Source organism: Copadichromis virginalis, linkage group LG9 (assembly GCF_057382275.1).
Source record: "Copadichromis virginalis isolate Kocher_CV1m ecotype Utaka linkage group LG9, C_Virginalis_male_GT1.1, whole genome shotgun sequence".
NCBI classification, from domain to species: domain Eukaryota; kingdom Metazoa; phylum Chordata; class Actinopteri; order Cichliformes; family Cichlidae; genus Copadichromis; species Copadichromis virginalis.
In genome coordinates, this window is record NC_140626.1 from 9,074,079 (window position 1) to 9,095,222 (window position 21,144).

At 40.7% G+C, this 21,144-nt stretch overlaps 1 protein-coding gene across 1 annotated transcript in view; it reads right to left on the minus strand.

Annotated features, from left to right (window-relative positions):
* Nucleotides 1-21,144, minus strand: part of LOC146701227 (partitioning defective 3 homolog) — a 358,058-nt gene that overhangs the window by 319,836 nt on the left and 17,078 nt on the right. Inside the window, exon 2 of the mRNA XM_085467562.1 lies at nucleotides 3,274-3,375. Coding sequence (XP_085323688.1) covers nucleotides 3,274-3,375 — 102 coding nt within the window. The remainder of the gene's footprint in view (nucleotides 1-3,273; nucleotides 3,376-21,144) is intronic.

Genomic DNA, 21,144 nt, shown 5'->3' on the forward strand with positions numbered 1-21,144 from the left:
GAAATGGACAGGACCATGTTTATCAAGGGCGCAGGTTATTTGTGATATCTCCTAAATTCCTGACTAATAGTCCTGTTTGAACTGCACCAATGTGACATGTCAGAGAGTAAACGGAAAGAAACACGGAGCTGGAAAATTTCTGCTGAAGCTTATAACATCGCCAGCACGTCTGACTACAAATCTCGGCTGCAAAAGGACTATGCCATCTCCACATACACATTCATTCAAACAACATAGCACAAAGCTTTGTGGTTCACATATATCAGGAGAAAACCTAACGTTTGTACAGCACAAGCGTTTTCCTGCCCTGGAAGTATTCACACATACAAGAATGTGTTGTCATTACCAGGTTAAAATGGGCTTGTTAGGAGGTTAGACAGTAAAAGAAGGAGGGTTAGTAGATTAGGGAAAGAACTGGACAGACTGGATTTACCTCTACAGCTGCAACCACACACACAGACACACAAAGGAGCAAACACCCACGCACCGAGATAAAGTCATTCAAACAGAGCTGTTCCACCAGTTTGAAGTTGGCTGTTCCAGTCGACTGCCAGCTGACTTTCTGACACTGCACTCTGTCATTTGGTAACTATCAACACAGTATTACTACAGCATGTTGGTCTTGTGACCAGAGAGTCACTGTTTACTTTTTAGGCCGAATGTCTACCACAGGTGTAGAGCAGGCTAACCTGTTAGAACTAACTACTGACAGTTACATGAAAATATTTAAAAAAAATTATCAGCAAGGCAGCTAAAAATGTTATGTCAGCAAATTTCATTTTTTCCCTAAATTCTCTATTCTGCCGTCAATGAGAAGGTACTTATGCCGTATGACCACCAGGGGGAGCAGGAATCACAGCATCAGAACAAACTGAGGCTCTTGAAAGGTCAAAAATGTATACAGAACTGCCACATTTGTTTCTTCTTTCTTTGCATTTTTCCAGCCAAATACCACCGATGTTGTAAAATAAGAGAAGAATAAAAAAAATAAATAAAAAATTAGAAACCAGTGTTTCAGGCAGCAGGTGCAAAACAGCTGCTCTCCCCAATGATCCCACCTGATGTGTAACCATGGCACCCACCACATAGTCATTGTCAGGTGTATAGAGGTGTATAGCTGCCTGAAACACACCATGTCTCATCCTCGCACAAATGTCCACACGAGATCAAAAAGAATGCGCACGTCAAAGAGAAAGAAACAACTATGTCACCTAGCTTTGCAGACTTGCTCAACATCACAGTATCTGCTGTGGGAAGCGATCCGTTTACCATAAAACAGGGGGACAAAACACAGTGTTGCTGAGAAAGATATAGTATCAGATTTCAGTGATAACGCTGGCTCCAGGGCATCAGACAGAGCAAGAAAACAGAGCAGATAGGAATTAAAGATTACATGTTCAATTGAAACCTGGATGATTCATAGCCTTTTTAAATTGTGGTGGCCCTGTTAGCTTTAGTGGAAGACATCTCTGAAAAGGTGTGAACAATCATCCACATGATGCCAACACCAGGATAAACTGCAGTGACTAACAGTAGGTGGCTAATGCCCTTGCGATGAATTGGAATATATTTTAAATGATTTTAAATTACTAACCATCTGCACCTGCTTGCAATATGATTTCATTTAATAATTGAAATGACCTGAAAAGTGGTGATTTTTATGGCACACATTAAAGCCAAAGAGCTAGTGACTCAGGTGTAGCCAGCACTGTTCCCATGGGAAGGAGGCAGTGGGGCTGTGGGTAATCGTTTACACTTGTCTAGTGGGTGGGGAGGGGTGGGTAGTGTGATGTCATAAAGCCTCATAGATTTTGCCCACACAATCTCCCAGTGCATCCGGTAAGAATTCACAGGGCTTCACTTGTTTCACTGTGCTTGAAATTCTAGTAAATATATTAAAACTGAAACACAGTAAAATAAGAAGTACATAAGCATTTACAGCCTTTGCTCAATACTTTGTTGAAGCACCTTTGAACATGATGCTACAAGCTTGGCACACCTGTTTTTGGGTAGTTTCTTCCATTCTTCTTTGCAGACCCTCCCGAGTTTCAGTGCATAGCCAACCATTCTCAAATCTCTCCAGAGATGTTCAACAGGGTTCAACATACAGAGTGGTCCCAAAGCCACTCCTTCGTTATCTTGGCTGTGTGGTTTGGGTCATTGTCTTGTTGCAAGATAAACCTTCAGTCTGAGGTCTAGAGCACTCTGGAGCAGATTATCATCAAGGCAGCATTGATCTCTCCCTTGACACTGACGAGTCTTCCAGATCCTGCCGCTGCATAGCATCCCCACAGCATGACGCTGCCACCACTATGCTTCACTGTAGAGATGGCATCAAGCAGGTTCCCTTTCTAGACATTACGTTTCGCATTCATCCAAAAAAAAAGTTCAATTTGTTTAATCAGGCCAGAGGCTGTAGTTTCTCTACTCTGGCCTGGAGTCCTTCTGGTGGCCTATAGACAATTCCTTGGACTTCATGGCTTGGTTTGTGCTCTCACATGCACTCTTAACTATGAGACTTTATACATTAGGTTCCATAGCTAACACTGCCAATCAACTGAATTTACCAAAGGTGGCCTCTGAACAAGCTGTAGAAACATCTGATAGGTGATCAGTGCACACAGGATGCACCTGAGCTCAAATGTGAGTGTTATGGAAAAGGCTGTTAATACTTCTGTGCATGTTACATGTTTCCTGTTTTGGTTTTTAAATAACTTTGCAAGAATTCCATGCAATTTTTTTTTCACTTTGTCAGTATGGGGTATTGTGTGCAGTATTCTGAGGTGAAAAATAATGTAACCCATTTTGGAATAAGGCTGTAACAGAACAAAATGTGGAAGAAGTGAATGCTTCCTGGATGCACTGAATATCAGTAAACACAGAAATACAGTGCCTCCTTGCACACAAAGTGGAGCCTTGAATGTAAAACAGTCTGCAAATATGAAATCTGCAGAGTACTTCCAACAGGCTGAACTGATTAAGCAGAGAACACGGTGAGCAGTTTACTGCTCTGCAAGGTTTAAGCAACGGTGACAGCAAAAACAGTCAGGTGTAATCATAAGCACATGTCAGTGAAACCTTTGTGGTACAGCCAAGGCTTTATGCACAAACATTTTAGAGTTCAGATAATACTTTTTTCTGCCTACAAGGAAAGGCTGAATGAAAATGAGAAGAGATAGAATAACAGGACAGTGTGGCAAATAAACAAATACAATGTGCAATCAGCTATGCAAACATATTCTTTCTCGCAATCTAACACCGACTTCGACTCACCCTATCTTTGTCATCCACCACATCACACAGCATATCATCCTGGTCCAAAATACCACCATCGCCATGTTCCAACCTGTTCACCTGAACCCAGTAGCTGGGGTCCTAGGAGAGGAGGAAAAAAAAGGAGTTAAAGTATAATCTGTGTAAAGAGATCACCTCGATTTGTACCATATACAATCAGGATTTGTAGCATTATGTACGTAAAGCCATATATATTATAATAGGATTCCCAAACCAAATGAATTAGGAGCTTGTGACTGTAGCAATCAGCTGATCTGATCGCCATGTGGTTCATATCATGATCCAGTCAGCTGGCACACAGGAGCTCTGACATAGTTATGGATTGACATCATGATAGCGGTTATGAAAAATTATAATCCCCTGCTGGATGGCCTGCAAACTAAGCATATGGCTCACATAATTTTTCATGTCGATGTAGAAAAGGGAATGCATGTGATTGACAAGGATCATCCACCCTCTTTCCAGTCAATGAATTAAAAAAAAAAACATTGCCCTTGTTTGCATATTTTAAAATATTTTTGCAGGATATCAGTATGTAAACAAAGAACCCGATAAAACAGCAATATAATCCTGCTTGCTTTTTTGGTTTGTTTTTTGTTGTTTTTCCTTTTCTTCACTTTGTCCTGTCCGAGAGTATGAGTCAGAATTGTTGTCTGAAAGCCCCAAAAGTGGAGCATTACAGCATTCACTATAACTGTGCACTTGACAGTCAGATAGCATTCATTAGCATTTTTATTTTGGGTTATACAACCTAACGGACAACACCGGGAAGGAAGGAAGGAAGGAAGGAAGGAAGGAAGGATGGAAGGAAAGAAGGAAAGAGTTAAAAAAGTAACCAATATTACAAGATATTTTTACATCCAGCAGTAGCACAAGAAAGTGTGCCTGTGGGTACACAGGTGTTCCTAAGGTCTCTCCAGTAGTGTCTAACAGTGGGTGTGTGGAGCCACAACCCCGCACCCCAGGACCTGAAGCAGGCATGGAGGAGACTCAGGGCCCAGTCCTCCAGAGGCCCTCCAGCATGAGAGCCGCAAGCAGACCACGGCAGGGACAACCGTGGCCCCCATTCAGAGAAAAGCAATACTAAACTCAGATTATTCCTAACTATTAATATTATTATGCCTTTTTCAAATGCAGACCACTTCTCCTGCACTATTCACTGCATCAGAAGAATTATAGAAGCAGTTAAGTCGAGAACAGGGACTAAATTTCAAGCTGGATGAAAAATTGTATATTTATAATGTTTCTATTTTAAGTTTTTTTCAGTCCGAAGTAAAACTAATACCTAAAAGAAAAGGAACACTTGTTCTTTCAGCTTTCTTTTCAACTAGTAAAAAACTGCTGTTTCATTATGCTCCACAATTTAATGAAATACAACATCTGTGCACAGAGCATTGATAGAAATACAGAAGATTTGGTGTTTGGCAGCTCCACCATCCTCTAAAACTACAATCATCAAAACACGAAATGAGGGAAAATCTTTTGGAAGAATGGCGAAACGTGCATTTGCTCTGAGAGACTTCCAGACGCGTGGAGAATCAACGCCAGGGTGCACTGAAGCCGTTTCGGTGCCACGTGTTGGGCAGGCACCTTAGATTTATGTTAGTTTTAGCTCTAACTGCCAAGCTTTAGCTAGCTAGGCAGATGTCTCAAGAAGAACTCAGTTACTGCACTACTTGATTTTGACCTTGATTCAGCAGTTTTAACAATTATTATGCATTCCTATGGTTTTTGGCAATTTAAAGCTTGGCAAATGTAGTTACCTCATTTTGTCTGTACAGCACTGTGTAGGCTGACATGGAAACAAGCTATGTAAAACAGCTTCACATGACATGACTGCGGGTTTGTGTACAAACAACCTGATGGAAGATTTCATGTTTATCTGTACTGGTTTAGCTTACTTTGAAATCAAAAGCTTTATTTGTCTTCTTTGATCTGTGTCATCCTCCCACATTTTGGCTTTGCCCAGTTCATAGCCTACAAGTACTAGAGCATGATAGCTCATTCAGTCAGGAGGGTAAGGAGAAACCACAGAGCCCAGTGATCGTCCTTCCTCCTTCGCTGCGTTATGAAAGAATCTTCTAACTCTTTTGTCTGGATTTTGTTCTCACCATTTCCTTCTCTCCGCTTCCCCACTTATGCATTCCCTCCAAACTGAGCTGTCTTAAGGACTGTGGTTAAATGCCTTCATGCACATCCTTGTTGTACTGAGCTCCAGTGCGGTACACCAGGGAAAATGGTCCAAATCGTGAGGGGAATGACTGTGTGGTATTTTTCCTTCCTTTTGAGGTTATTAAAAGGGAAAAGATGGCGAGTTCATCGAGTTGCTTCCAAATGACAAGACAAAAATACGTGAAGGCTTCAGAAGATAGTTGCTATTTTATTAATGTCCAACACAGTAAAATCAGTTAGCCATTACAGAAAGCAAATATAAATGTATATATGGACTGTGTTTAAAATTAATCCTTATGTAATAGTATAACAATAAAAGCAATTACAAAACACAAACTGGCTGCCAGCATTACAGAGCAATAAAGAAAAAATGTTGAAATGTTGTCATGCTGCTTGTACTGTTCCAGACTTGTTGCTCAGATAAGATTATGGGGAAGAAACATAATTCTGAGAGAAGCTCAGCCGCACAACTTAATTCCAGAAATACTCTGAAGTGATGAGGAAAAGTCAGACAAGCAATTCAGATTTTACTTACAGATACACTCCAGCCTTGCATCACTGTTCTTTGGTTCATCAGAGCCACATCTCTTAAATCTGTGTTTTAAAAAGGGTTTGGTGTAAATACTTCGATCTCAGCTAAACTCCATGAGATGGCCTCACTGCTTACCTACATGTAAGCAGTGAGAGCTCTTAAGAAGACACGGCTGGTCATGTTAACCGTTCAGCTCACGAAAAAAAACACAACCCACAACTAAATGGTGAAATCCCCTGTTTAACCTACTTCTTAGTATTACTTCTCTTCTTTCCTTCTGCAGCCCTGCGCCACAGCTGAGAATATACAGCACCGCATTAGCAACTTGAGCGTGGTACTGACGTATTTGGATTTAAACACCCTGTTATTTTTCCTTTAATGATGTCTGACAGTGTCAACGATCTGTCATGCCACTGAGCTTTTCGTGAGCCTTCCCTTAAACGCCATCACTTATACTTAAGATTTTCTGTGTTCTCTTTTTACCTCTAATGGAAAAACAAACAGTTACTTAAAGTGTAAAGACTGGTATGCAGTAAACTGGTATGCAGTAAACTGGTATGCCATCATGGACCTTCTGTAAGCGAACCACTAGTAATCCACTATGTACTTGAGCAAAGCAGTTTTATTATGTATATCCCATTTAAAAACAGGCCTGTTAAGCAGCTAAATTTTCTATACAATCAGAATGGGACAACTTTTCTCTTCCAAAAGGCAACTGGTCTTCCCGGTTCCCAAACATTTACGGACTGTAAGGCGGTAAGCTTTCTATAACTTTCAGTCACAGGGTGATTGCACAGTTCATCTGGTGAGAAACAAACTCTTTCCAAACAATGATGGTCCGGGTTAGACTGACTGTAATCACTCTCAGATAGATTGGCAAAGGTTTGCCACCCAATTCAGAAACACAGACGGGCTGCCAAGAGTACCAACGTGTTGCAATCAACCCAAGTCAGTCTGCACCAATTAGCAAAGTTTTTCTGCAACAAATCTCTTTGCAATAGGTGATCTGACTCAACTGGTTGTATTCGAGTTATGTTTGCATATCAGTACAAGGCTGGTGAGCACCTACGTCATCAGTTAAATCACCATCCTGCAGTTTTTTTGTGGATGACTTTCTGAATTCCTGTTTCACATCCATGAGGTTCTGGGTGGATTCTGAATCTAAGCAGTCAATGTGAATCTCGCTTTAATCTGTGTATGTAGACGGTAAAAGATTTGCAACAGACAGCAGCATGTTTGTTATTTCCACCAATTTATCACAGTTAATCACCATATTATCTCCAACAGATTGGATGCAATTACCAACTTGACCTCATTCAATCACAAACTGATAGCAGACTAGATTGCAAGTTCATTGCCCAGTCGCAGTAACTTCACTTTTGCCACTGTGTCCAACCTCTGTTCTCCTTGTGAAATCTGAGGCATGTATGTCAACAAAAAGCACAGTGAAAAATGCAAACAGGTAAGATTATTATTAACTTGTAGAAACCTGTGTATCATGTGTTGAATGGTTGCATGTTACATCACTGTCTTGGGAAGTGTGACGTCTTTTTTCCAGTGTTGCACAGTCTGAGGTTGAAGACAAAAGGCTTCAAGGGTACACGTAAGTCATGAACAAACGAACCTGAAGCCCTTCACTGTCCTTCATCATTTTATAATAGAACTAGGATTATGATGCACATACTTTGATAGTCTGTGGGATCAACAGGTCACACTGAAACCACAAGATGCCAGATGAAACTCATAAATATGACACCTGACAGGTATTTCAACATACTGTAAACACTTGGGAACTTTAACACCAGGCATTGCTGGCATTATTGTATTACAGTAATACTATCGCCTAATGTTTAAATGTTTCCTCAGTAAGTCTCTAAATTACTGTCACTAGAGTCAAGAACCCGTGAAAAGGAAGTTACACTACAGAATGAGGAGAACCATGAACTTTCTTTAGGCAGCACTGCCAAAACCAACATTTGGGGAAAGCACAGGGTTTTCAGTTTCACTTTAATGATACAATGTAGCAAAGTAAGAATAACGAAAAAAATAGGCCCGACCTGCTAATCAACTTTCATAAGAACAACAGGATTTAAACATGATCCCTGTTTTGTCGAGGAGGAGACTCCAAGGTTTAAAAGACTTTTTTTTATACTTAGGTAAAAAAAAACAACAACTTACAAATAGTAAGAAAATGTATTTTGATCGATTTCTTGTAACAAGGCTTCTTGGCAATAAAACTCATTACTGACCAAGATTTATAGGCCCATTATACTTATTTTGTAATTGTTGGTTATATTGTAATCCTCATCTTTCAAAAACCATCTGAATTTGTCAAAATGGTAAAATCCAGGCGAGGCTGATTTGTTTTCCTGTTTTGAATGCCTTAAGCTACCATGATACACCAAATATTCCCGTTTTAAGTTTGTCTCTAGCCAAAACGGAAGTCTGATCACTCCTGATGCTGGTCACCAGCTTGGTCATGGGGGATGGCACCCCATTCTGTAACCAGCATTTGCTCGAGTAAGCCAGTGTGGTTGTGTTGGTCACTCAGGCACGAACGGCACGCTCAAGCTGATCCCACAAGTGTTCACTGAGGTTGAGGTCAAGACAGGCAACTCCATCTTCTCCACTCCCAAATTCATTGATGAACCTTGCTCTGTGGGTGTAAGCCGTGTCATCTAGGAGGATAGCGTTCACTCCTAGATTGCGGAAATATGGGATTGCCACTGATTGCGGAATCTCATCAGGATAACTTTCTGCATTGAAATCACCTCCAGTGATGACAAGCCTTGCTTTTTCCCATGAAGGAAATACCGCCACACACCACCACACTGCCTCCATCAAAAGCTGTTACCCTATTAGTGCACCAATCAGCAAAGCGTTCTCTGTGCATTCTCATGGGCAGAATTGAGCATCAGTAATAATCAGGGCCCAATCTGGCACCTGATTATCAGCACCTGGGGTATCAGAAGCTCAAAACAAATCAAAAAGCAGAAAAAGCAGTTTGGCAACCCACACACTCAACTTTGCTGCTCAACTAACGTAGCCAAATTTAAGGGGAAATAAACAGACTTTCAAATTGTTAAAGCAAAGAAATAATCAACCAAACACAAATTTGCTTAATTTTTGTGCTTTAATCAGATGTCAACACATGAATATTGCATTGAGCGCCTGTCCCAGTGCCCTGATTAACCACTTTTGATCTTTATTCACCCACACAATGAGTGACATGCCGCCACCCTACACCGATCAGATATCTCCTTCTGAGATTCAGCCTAAAAAGGTGAGAGACAGAAAACACAGAGGCTGTTTGTTGTCTGTGTCACAAGCACACACACCCCCACACACTTGTGACATAAGTCCAGACAATAGCTTTCTTCACCCCTCTATCTGTGTCTTTGTGCTGAAGTGAATTGCCTGTTCCTGTCAAAGACCACACAAAGACTGGTGCCCTGGAGGAAGCTCGTGGTGAGGGAGGGTGGGAAAGAAGGAGCATGTGCCTGTGTGTGTTTTATGAGTGCTACATTAGCTCCTGAAAGTGTTCCTATTCCCACAGGGGGAAATGTCACCGTCTAAATGGGCTTCTCAAATATCCTGGCCAGCAGTAGGACCTTGTAGCGCAACAATAGCACATCTGACTCCAGCCCAGAAGGTTGAGTGCTCAAATCACATTGTGGTAAGAGGTTTTTGAAGTCAGCCACCATCAGTTCACGTTAGCCACACAAAATAAGCTTAGAAAGTAGGATAGCTCTGTATGCCACAACTCCAAAAATGCAAACAACACTTTAATTACTTTCCATTGGGGAATGTGGAGTATTTGGGGAAGATCCCTCACAGGCGGCATAAGTATGATGTTGCATTTTCACAAACCACAAACAGCCAGAGTTTACGGGACAAATGAAATGTGACCGTGTGTCTTATCTGCTAAAGATGGCATCTGCTGTGTAAACTGAGAAAGTGAGTGAGATGTGATGAAAGTATGCAAGCAGCTGCCAAAAAGAGGAGTCACAGAAAAGAACAACAGTGCGTTCATTATCTTATCACAGTTCTGCAGGTGCCGTTCAAACACAAATCGCTCTGCAGCAACATTATTCACTCTGATCTTTGTCTTTATATTAAGTCCATGATTCAATTACAGTTGTAGTGAATGCTTTGACGAAGCTGTGCAGAAGGGCTGGCCATAAGAGATCTGCTCTATGAATCATGATTCTCCAAACAGATACAGTAAGGGAAATTTTACAAATGCTGAATTTGTAAAGTTAGCTCATTTCCAAAGAAATGAACACCAGGTTTGTGCACATCTCAGGAGGGATTCTGGCTGACTCTTCTCGAAATCCTTTAGGTTAGCTTCAGAAGGTCTGGAGACTGACAAGGCTACTCAGTGACCTTAATGTGCTTCTTTTTCAGCCAATCCTTTGTTGCCTTGGCAGTATGTTTCGTGTCTTCGGTGTTTTGGCTGATGGAAGGAGAGGAGGAGGTTCTCATTCAAGGTTTTACAGTATACAGCCCCATCCATTGGTCCCTCGGTGCAGTGAAGTCGTTCTTTACCCTTAGCAGGAAAAACTGTAAGTTTTTTATAAGTAAGCAAACTTATAAATTCTGCAGGGAATCAAATAATTATTTCCCCCTGTAGATGTGTAATCACATGATTAGTTAGCCTTATAAATACAAAACTTTACATTGTGATGTTTTGTTCCTAATATTAGTAGCTCACTGCTTGTCCACCACGCTGTCTTCTGATGTCGACGTGTATCTAAGTTGTGTCATAGCCAGTCATGTCTGTTTGTGGAGGAGGAAACTTTCATTTAAAAATAGCGCCTGCATGACTCCTTCAACAAAACAGACCACATGCCAAATTCTGATTCTTCACAAATTGAGCAGGGATACAACATTTGACTAATAAGACTTCAGCTAATGAAGTGTGCTCATGCAAATCTGTTTGTCTGCCATGCTGAGCCATTAATTTGTGCTTGGCATAGGACTAGTCCAAAGGAAAGAGCCTATAGCTTAAAAAAAATCCCTAAATCTTACTAAACCTTTGGAATTTGTGTGTAATATGTTTTATGGTTGTTTTTGACCTAGCAGTAATCTAAAGAAGAGAATAATAATCATAAAATATGCAGGCCAAATATGACCCTGAGGCAGATGAACACTTCAGTGAAAAGAAAACTGTAAGAATGAAGCAAAACTGCAGTCCTTGTACGAGTAAAGGAAGGAAGGCAGGTCGAGTTTCCATTTGGTTGGTTTATCTGGGAAGGTTACCGTAAGCACTCAGTGGGGTAAATTTTGAGATAAACACATCTTTAGCTGTATTCAGGCTTATTTTAGCCACAACGGCCCCTTGGCTATTACATCATAGGAAGTGGTTACACATTTCAGACACATTAACCTGACTCTGTCACGCTGCAAGTCATTTATGAACAATGGAGTTAACAGCACTTTGTTTTTGTTTTTTAAAGGGATGAGCATCGTGTAAAAACATATTTCTCACCAAAATCTCAGGAATTCATTAAAAGATGACGACACATTCCCCACCCTTTCACTCTCTGACCGAAGGGCTTATAGTCTATGAGCATTAGGCAGTGACCTCTGACCTCTGGGGTACAGACCTCCCTTTGAATCACTAAATGAGCCTAATGGTTCAACCTCTCAACTCTTACAGTTTGGGCTCTGTAGCACAATAACTGCTGTGATTTATAGTTAGCATGCTTTCCCCAGTGACTAACAAACATTACTGTCACACTTTCTGCTTCTCTTGCACACACACACACACACACACACACACACACACACACACACACACACACACACACACACACACACACACACACACACACACACACCTCCTTATCTTTCCCTGAACTTTAACTGTTTCTGTCACGATAAAGTAAAGCAAATGCAGAATAAAAGATACAAAACAGCAATGGGATACTGTCATGACTTAGTCACATGTAGTGCATGGAAATAAAAGGTGTTTCCAGAGGTGCTTAGTATCTTTGTTTCTGTGCATTTCGCTTTATTCTATAGCCTGGAATGCCTTTTTATCATTAACATGTCCTTGTCTGTCATGAAGGCTGAGAAGTGGGTGTGTTGGTGCTGAAACACGCCTCAAAGGACGCAGCTCTTGAAGAACGTGCTCAAATGAAAAGCTAACACAATCCTTACATAAGGTTCATCAACACCAAACATACTAAGATTACTGATAGAGTGAATAAATGTGGATTCCTGTCACTTCTATTAGGGTGTGTAATCATCCTCATATGCAAACTAACAGATATTTCTGGCAGCTCTGCAGTCCATGTTGTCCAGTCAGAATTTCCCTGTGGAGCTGACACTGTTAAATCACACAGGGCTAAATACTGGGTGTTTACGAAAGCATTCTTCAACTCGAATCGACTCGCTGGTTAATTTGGCTGGCTGTCATTATACTTGGGGGGGTGAGACAAATCCTTTCCTGTGGGGGTTGATTTTCCAGTTTAGTTCACCAGGTTTGTTTTGGTTTACTAAAATAGACCGAACAGGACATAACAATTGCCTCTAAGAGGAAAATCGCAGCGTTAAAACTGTTGCTACCTACAGCCTGTCTGTGCGGAAGCAGACTCCAGTCGGATAAATAACTAGCGCTCTGATGGAAGTCTTACTCTGGTATTCCTCTGAGACAAAGTCACCTACAAGGTCTGTGCATTATTGATGTCGGCTTCCAGAGTACAACGCAGAGAGAAATATGATAACCCAATGTCCACGTGCAAGGAGACCTGAACAGTCTGGAGTCCTGCTGCAAAGTATTATTCAAACCACCGTATCCAGCATGACTCAGAGAACTCAAAATGAACAAAATGACTTGAAGTACTGTCATGTATAATTAAGGTTTAAGGGATATTCACGTATACATTTTAGGGAGTTCCAGACATGATAATTCCAAAACGTTCATAAAAGTTTCTTTTATGTAACATTGTTTCCTAAAGTATTTATTGCACTCCACCCAGATGCAGCAAGAAAGAGAGGGTTGGCTACCCACAGAGACACAAACAAACAGGAGGGGTGAGCTTTTGTTTGAATGCCTGTTTAAGTAACACTTAAAGTTGTGCATTGGTTAAAGTCAAACATCAGGAGAACAAAAAAAAAGAGAGAAGAAGATGATGCTCAGTAGTTACACATGTCTGACAATTTTCTAAACACAACTTTACACTAAAAAAAAGACCACATTAAGCTTAAATGAAACTACATAGCAGGTTACACACAGAGTAGAAGTGCATTTAGAAGTGTAACGCCTAGTTGCCTAAGCAACTTTCATTTAAACTGAACAAATTTCATTTTAAAATATTCTCTTCAACATGAGTTCTTTGGCCGGATCTGCTGAAAAGCATAAACAGCATTATTGATATCTTTGACTACACAGTTTTTCTGCCCTGCACTGAAAGATTGTCAGCACTAATATCAAGAGGTTAGCAAGGGATTGAGCTGATTACAGACTGTCCAGTATTGAGGCAAACTCTGCAGCCTAGTGACACAGAAAGCCTCCATGTATATGCATGCACATGTACTACTACCATCAGTTCTCTAGAGTCTCATATTGTAGTTGTGGAGAAGAAAGGAACCAGAAAAAAATATCCTACTGCACCTTTAAGTCAAAAGCCTGGCCATTATTTAGTCAAATGACACCTGCTCTTTCTGATTAGTCTGTTTGGATAAACCTCTGCAGTTTCCCTCACTGTGTGATTTGCTTGAGTAGGGGGTTTGTGATCCCTAAGCCTTGTTTCTCCAAGACTACAACTGCATCCCATCACCCCTTTTAAGTGCAACGTGGAAAGCTGAGCATCTGGTCTGCATAAAAAAGCAGGTCGGGGTGTGTGTGTGTGTTTGTGTGTGTGTCTGTGCAGATCAGACATGCTGCCTCATGGCTCAGCATGAGCTGAAACTGCCACTGTGAAGGTTTCACCAACAAATAAAAAAAGGCATAATGTGAGGATCCAATTGTGCAGCTTAATAATTGTACCCAATTATCATCAATAATAAAAGTCCATTTTCAGACGGGCTGTGGCAGTGTTTGAGAAGCAGGACGGTGGTTTAATGACACAACATCTCGATTCATTTGAGGGACTTTTTTAAACCAGTCCTATGACTGTAAAAAAGTAGCTTAGGAAGGTTAGGGCTTCATTAGTGAACAGGAAGCAATTTGAATGTAATATCTGATAAATAAGAAAAGCTCAGCTGTCATAAACACCAACCTTTTATTCGGTGAGAAAGACAATACACGAGTGTGTGCTTAAAGCTAACATGTTGGCTCGCATCAGCACGTCACATTTTTACTGGCATGTTTATTAGCGGTCTGTCTGCAGTGCCAGGCAGGTAGCTTGATAGGGCAGCTAGCAAGTTTCAGCCCATCTGAGAGAGGGCTTATTAGCAACGCACGTGGACGTACCTTACACACGTGTGACATGGCAGAAAACCTCCATGACTTGGCAAGAGACAAAATCTGTCTAACATCTATCATAACACTAACATGAACATTTTATCTTTTGACTTTTAAAACATTTGATTGCATATAAACTGTTATACAGAATATGGTTAAATAATGCCTGCTGGTTTTAAACCTAAAGTAGGGATGTAGCATTACCACCCGCTCTTTTAAAGTGAATGGTAATGCCACTACCCAGCAAACATGCCCATGTGGGTCCACAGTGGGTAGTTGTGGATGAAATGTCAGGCTTTGTGGTCAGGGCAAACCCACACTTACCCCATGTGATCCCCAAGTGCATGTACCCACACAGGGCCCACAGCAGGTTTATTCTTTGGGGCCCCTATTTGAGTTTTCACAGTGAGCTATTCCAATGCACATTGGACCTAGCAGTTTTGTGGGTAACCCACTGTGGGTTGCCCATAGAAAACCCATGTGGAGCTCATGTAGGCTAGCCAATGAAGAGCCCATAACAAATTTGGCCTTTTGGGTCCCATTGAGCAGCAGTCCCCAACCCCCGGGGCCACAGACCGGTAGCGGTGCGTGAGTCGTTTGGTACCAGGCCGCGAGTTTAGGCACAGGTGTGAAATTTATGGTTTTCAGGGGTTTTTTTTGGTTTTTAGTGTTATTGTTTTTATTGTTTTTATTGTTAACACGGTTTCCCTGGGTCTTTTCCCACTGAGAAGATGACCGAATCAAAACATCAGTAAGATTAAAGTTAAACTGCATCTTATCTATATACTGCAAAACAACAATTTTCTGGTCCACATTTCATATCAGCTGGTGGGGATAATGCACTATGGGCCACATGTGGACCCTGTAATATGGGCGCTGGGTGGGCACGTCACTGTGGGCCCTGGTACCAACGTGAAATATGGTGCACTTCCAGGTCCCAGTAGGGGACCAGAGCCATGGGGGAGATGTGTCATGCAGGCCATCTGCTCAGTCTTGGATTGAGAGCAGTTCCAGTCACATTTGGTGCAGATGTGAAATACTAATTATTGACTATGCATCGAGGTTCAGACATCAACAGAAAAAGATGCATTTATACATGAAAGTTAATTGAAATAAAGCAATTTCATTTTCAACTAGCAAAGTAAAGACTAAAGCTGGCAAGTTTCTACTAAAACAATGTCTAATACTGGCCAAAAAAATCCCTCTGAAGGTACACGAGTCAGGGCATTCCCTGCAAATCGAGGTCTGCTGTTTCAGTACAATTCGTTGAACACTCTTCGTCTACTTATAGAAACAGCAGTCAGCATAATTTTGGCACACTTTTGTTTATTATGTTCTAAGACCAGAGGTTTTGCTCACCAGATGGGACGTCTATATGCGCCAAGAGAAACACAGAGCACAGGGTGAATCACCGAGAACAGACAACCCGCAGCGGCGATGTCACGGCACACACAGCTCTTTCACAGCCGGCAGATGTGGAGCACAGAGAGTAGTGTTTTCAAAGATTTGTGTCTATGTGGCTAAAGAAGGAGGTGCCTTGTATCTAAATGTAGAACAAATATCATTATATGCCACTTATTGCGTAGTATTTAAGAGTTCAGAACTCATAGTGTCAAACTGCGGCTCACAGCTACCTACAGCAGTTATGGAAACAGGCGTTTAACAGGGTGCAGGCAGCCCATACGGGGGAATAGTCATTGTATACGTGTATCAAGTTTCTGAATGCAGAATATGACTGTAATCTGCATTTTCATATGATTTTTAGAGAAGAAAATATGTCAAAATCTCAGTCGGTTCAAGAACAACATATGTAGAGCAAACATTAAAATCCCTGGCATGTGAAGGCCAGCAGGAGGGAGAGGCAGCTCTTTGGTCTTACATATTGAAACAGTGCACCACACAAGCCACATCTGTACTGCAAATGCTGGGCACAAAATTAGCTAAATTAGGTAAAGACCCTGCAATAATAGACACAAAACCCCAACAACCCCCTATGAGCAAGCAGTGAGTGACAGTGGAAAGGAAAAACTCAAAAGGTATAGTTTTAACCCTAATGGTTAAAAGTAGAGAGAGTGTCTGTCTCAAATCCAGACTGGGAGCTGTTCCACAGTAGAGGGGCCCAAAAGCTGAAGGCTCTGCCTCCCATTCCACTTTTAAAAATACCCTAGGAACCACAAGCAACCTTAGAAGGATGTGCTCTGGTTGGGGTGATATGGTACTATGAGGTGTTTAAAAGATGGATCCTGATTATTCAAGAACTTGTATGTGCGGAGGGGGATTTTAAATCCACAGGGAGCCAATGAAGAGAAGTCAGTATGGGAGAAATATGCTCGCTGCTTGTAGTTCCTCTCAGTATCCTAACTGGAGCATTTCAAACGAAGGCTTTTCAGGAAGTTTTTAGAACAAACTGATAATAATGACTTGCAACAGTCCAGCCTAGAAGTAAGAAGTACATTTCCTCAAGCATAATTTTCTGCTTCATGTTCATAAAAATTAAAATAAACCAATATTTGAATATATCTGAGGTCGGCCAATATCATCTCAGAAAATAAAAGCTCACCAACAGACAGCTCTGGCTCTAAGATATTTTGGGACATGTTTTCCCCTAAACTAAAAAGACTATTTATTCAGCATCTTCTATCAGTGCCATTGAAAATATATTATGGTAAATGGTAAATGGTCTGTATTTGTATAGCGCTTTATTATTTTGAATGAAGCATCTACCAAAGACGGTGTGGAAAATCCCCAAGATTTTAATACAAACGTCTTAACCAGCTTTTTTTTTTGCTGAAGTTTCATTCATTCAAACACAAACTGCTTTTTTATTTTTTTTAATCGAATTGTCAGAAATAACAGGAAACTGCAGAGACATGCACACAGTAAAGACAGATCATTGTGCTTACACGTATAGTCCCCCCCCTAAAAGCCCCTTTCTGAGCATGAAAAATCCTGTTAATATAAACAAAGCCCAAGCTGCAGTATTTTAACACAATAAAATGCATTTATTCAACAGTAACACAGTAGCTTCAGACACAGGAAAAAGGGCAAAGACAGAGAAAGCTCATGAAAAGCACTTTCTAAAGGATCACTGTGGCAAACACCCAAAGTACACAAACCTTAACATCTGACAGTCTGAGCTATAGAGAGTACACAGTATAGCAAAACACCAAAATCCTTAAGAAATTAACAAAGAACCAAAGAGCTGCCTAAAGAGAAAAAGGAAAAAGAAAATCCAGATGTGTTTATGGAGTTGTAAGGAGCAGGGCTTCAAGTATTCTTGTACATTCTATTAATGTCCTGCCAGTTGTCAAACAAAGCTCTTTAATAGTGTGCATTTGTGGTCCATAAAAAGTGACTGATTGGACCAAAACAAACAAAGAAAGGTGGAAGTTTTGTGTGTTTGTCATAGTTATAAGCCTGAAAGTAAGTAGTGTAAGTTTAAGAAAGACTATAAGAAAAAAAAAACATGCCGGAAACTTTTAAAAGAAACCGATTTATAGTAGGAGGTAATGCAGGCGAGCAATGAAGAAAGAAAGAAGCTTATAGATTGTCTGAGGTGAAAACAAGCACAGAGATAGAGCCCGTGGACATTAACTCATATCAGTTAATATAAATGACAAAAACCATCGACTGTGACTGAGATATTGCTTTTACCTGAGCCTCATTTCTTTTCATACGGGCAGAACACATTATGTAAAGTCTACAGAGCAGTACATTATTAGGACAGTCATGATGTCTTGAACTGGACATATTTTGAAATCATTTTTCTAAATGAATGAAATCAAGCCAAAGCATCACAGACAAACGGGGAAATTATCCAGAATTTCAGGATTTTCAAAGATTCAAACTCCAGTAAGTGATGGAAGATTTGTACTTTGCAGTTAGGGGACTCTCACTGATAGGGCACAGGAAGCAGGCAACACAAAGGAAAGGCACTCGAGGCTGAAAAGAGGTAACATCAGTCAGACATAGGAGAGAAAGTGAGAAGGCAGAAAGGAAACGGATCAAGGACAGAGGAAGCGTTCAATAGTTCAGATGGACAGAAAAGCACACGAGAGGTGGAAAAGAGGTTAAGTAGACTGCATGAACCTTGAAATAAAATGGGTTACATATCCGATGTGCAGGGTGTTATGTTGAAACATGGGAGCTTCATGCTTCTGCTGTAGTTTCAGACTGAAAGCTGTGGCTCTTTCATTAATCATGAGTTTTGCCTCTTTGGCTAGGAGCAATGGCTTGGAGTTTTTATGAAAACAAACACACCCATACAGTGTGAAACCCCACTTAAACTTCCCCTGCAGAGAAAATTGCACCAACTAGCTGATGCGATGTTCAATCCAAAGTCAAACTGACAGAGGTAAGAGGTTCTGAAAAATGTGCGGTGATGTGTTTGCAGCGGTAGCTTCAAAGGCGGGATGATCATACTGTGGTGAGGTAGTGCAAAGAAGCATCTGCAGAGATCAAAGCTCCACACCAGGGTTTTAACATGACTAAGCTCCTCTCTTTTATCCAATACATTTAAAAGACGATGGACTTGCCTGACTAATACTGAACACTATCAGCACGTCCATTGATGTGATACAATACTTACTGTTTTCACTTTTTAAAGAATAAAAACCACGAAACACTCGTCTGCTACAGTGTTGGCCATTGTGGTGTGATAATGAATGCTTCTCTTTCTGTTGTAAACATTAAGCAGTGTTTTTTCATCTTTCATTATTTGCATCCAGACAAAAGCTTACTTGGCACATGCACTTTTGCATCTATGTCACTTTGATGATGCCTACCATACAGTCTTCACTGCTTTATACAGAAAGAGATAAGCTTATACAGAACGTATTTACGTTTAAAGAGATATTGTTGTATTTTCCATATATTCCTGTTCCTGTAATGTGCATAACAAAAACATTATGAAATCCATGTTGCCAATACAAACAAAGGCAGAACATTTTAATCACTGTTTTAAAGTCAGAAGACATTTGATGAAAGTGATCTTATTTGGCCTTGAAGAAGAGGTCAGAGGTTCAAAATAACGTGACATCCGGATTATTATTCCTTATATGCTGTCAATACAAAGTGACAGTGAGAAACATATTTTAAAGAGCTCTATATAGCATTATTATCTATAGACCCTGAAGGAGAGGTCAGAGGTCAAATGTGACAAACTTTAAATCTTTATACTGTACTTTCTATATGTTGACAATACACAGCACAGCATCATAGTTTCTAAGGCTTTTTGTCAGTTTTTAACCAATAAACCAATAAGTTGACCTTGAAGACCTTGGTGGGCCTAAGACGAATTTTAATTGTTAACATGATCCCACTCGACAACTTTTATCAGAATTCATCTCAACCTTTTGAGCTGTTTGTGTTGACAGACTGTATTACACGCACCCAGACGCTACCAAAAACATAACCTGCTTGGTGGAGGCGATTAAGTTCTAATCCTGACAAATCTGCAACACAGCCAACATGTCACGAATACCAAATCCGATCCGGTTTCACTTTCTTTCGGCGTGTGAACATGTGACACCGGATGAACGCAGTCCACTTCTGTATTTTGATGTAACAAGGCTAAGAGGAAACAAACATGGCTGCTCAACCGTTTTTCTGTTCACTGTCTTCAAAGCTTGGCAGCGTGAGCAGCATTTAAAGCCAAAGGCTCACGGAGACACTTGGCTCACAGAAACTATCAGCACTCCCCTAGTGCTGTTGTGTAAAACTAGTTATTGTGTTGTCAATACTAAGTTAAGTTTCCTGTTTTGTTAGCAGTCAGGGTAATTGTACCTCAGCACTAGAATGCAGTCTGAAGGCTGCCCTTCAGATTCACGACATCCAACAAACGTCCAACATCCACAAAACACATTTTTGTGTAGGAGCAAGTATGCATGCATATGTTGTCAGCAAAGGTCCTGGCTTCCTACTCAAAAGCCAATAGCTGTCAACACAAAGAAATGATATAAATCTTTCCTCTGCCCAAACTCTGTGTAACAAAGTGTTTAAAAAGGAAGAAGAAGAAGAAGAAGTAATAGAGGGAAATCCCTAACCTTAAAAACATAATGTGCCACCCTTTTTTCTCTACCTTATAATTTTCTGATTTTCCCATGTTACCATTCTCCTGGCAACAGACATCTTCCAGACATAAGCGTAACTACATTATGCTTAACTTTTAGGACACGCAACCACAACCAATGAAGTGCCTGTGGAGAGCAAAGCATAACGAGGGAGCATGGGAATCAGTACAGTGCAGAAATGGCTCGCTCGCATGGGTTCGATCGTGGTGCCACAGGAGCAGAAGCTGGACAATAATAAGTACATTATATAAATAATAAATAAGCAGAAAGAAATGAAGCTCTGGACAATAGAGAGTGTGTCATGTCTCAACTATCACGCCACTGCTCCTCCTTCCTTTTTACTACCTAGTCTGTCTCTCTCGTCTAATTTCTTCAGTCTTCTAATAGACTAAATATGCACTCTTCAAACCCTGTTCTTGCACCACTTTATTATCATGTCTCAGCACGATCCACCATTATCTGTTTTGCTTTTATCTCTTCAAATGTCTGATGTGTTCTCAACTTAAAATCAGATAATGAGCATGAATTGGAGCGTTAACTGCATCGTGTAATTCATCATGATTACTTGGATGTTGTGCAAGTAGCCACCTCTTGAAAGACAAACTTTTTGACCGTGAACCGCGACAAAAATGAAAGACATGAGAAAGAAATGAGAGAGAGAA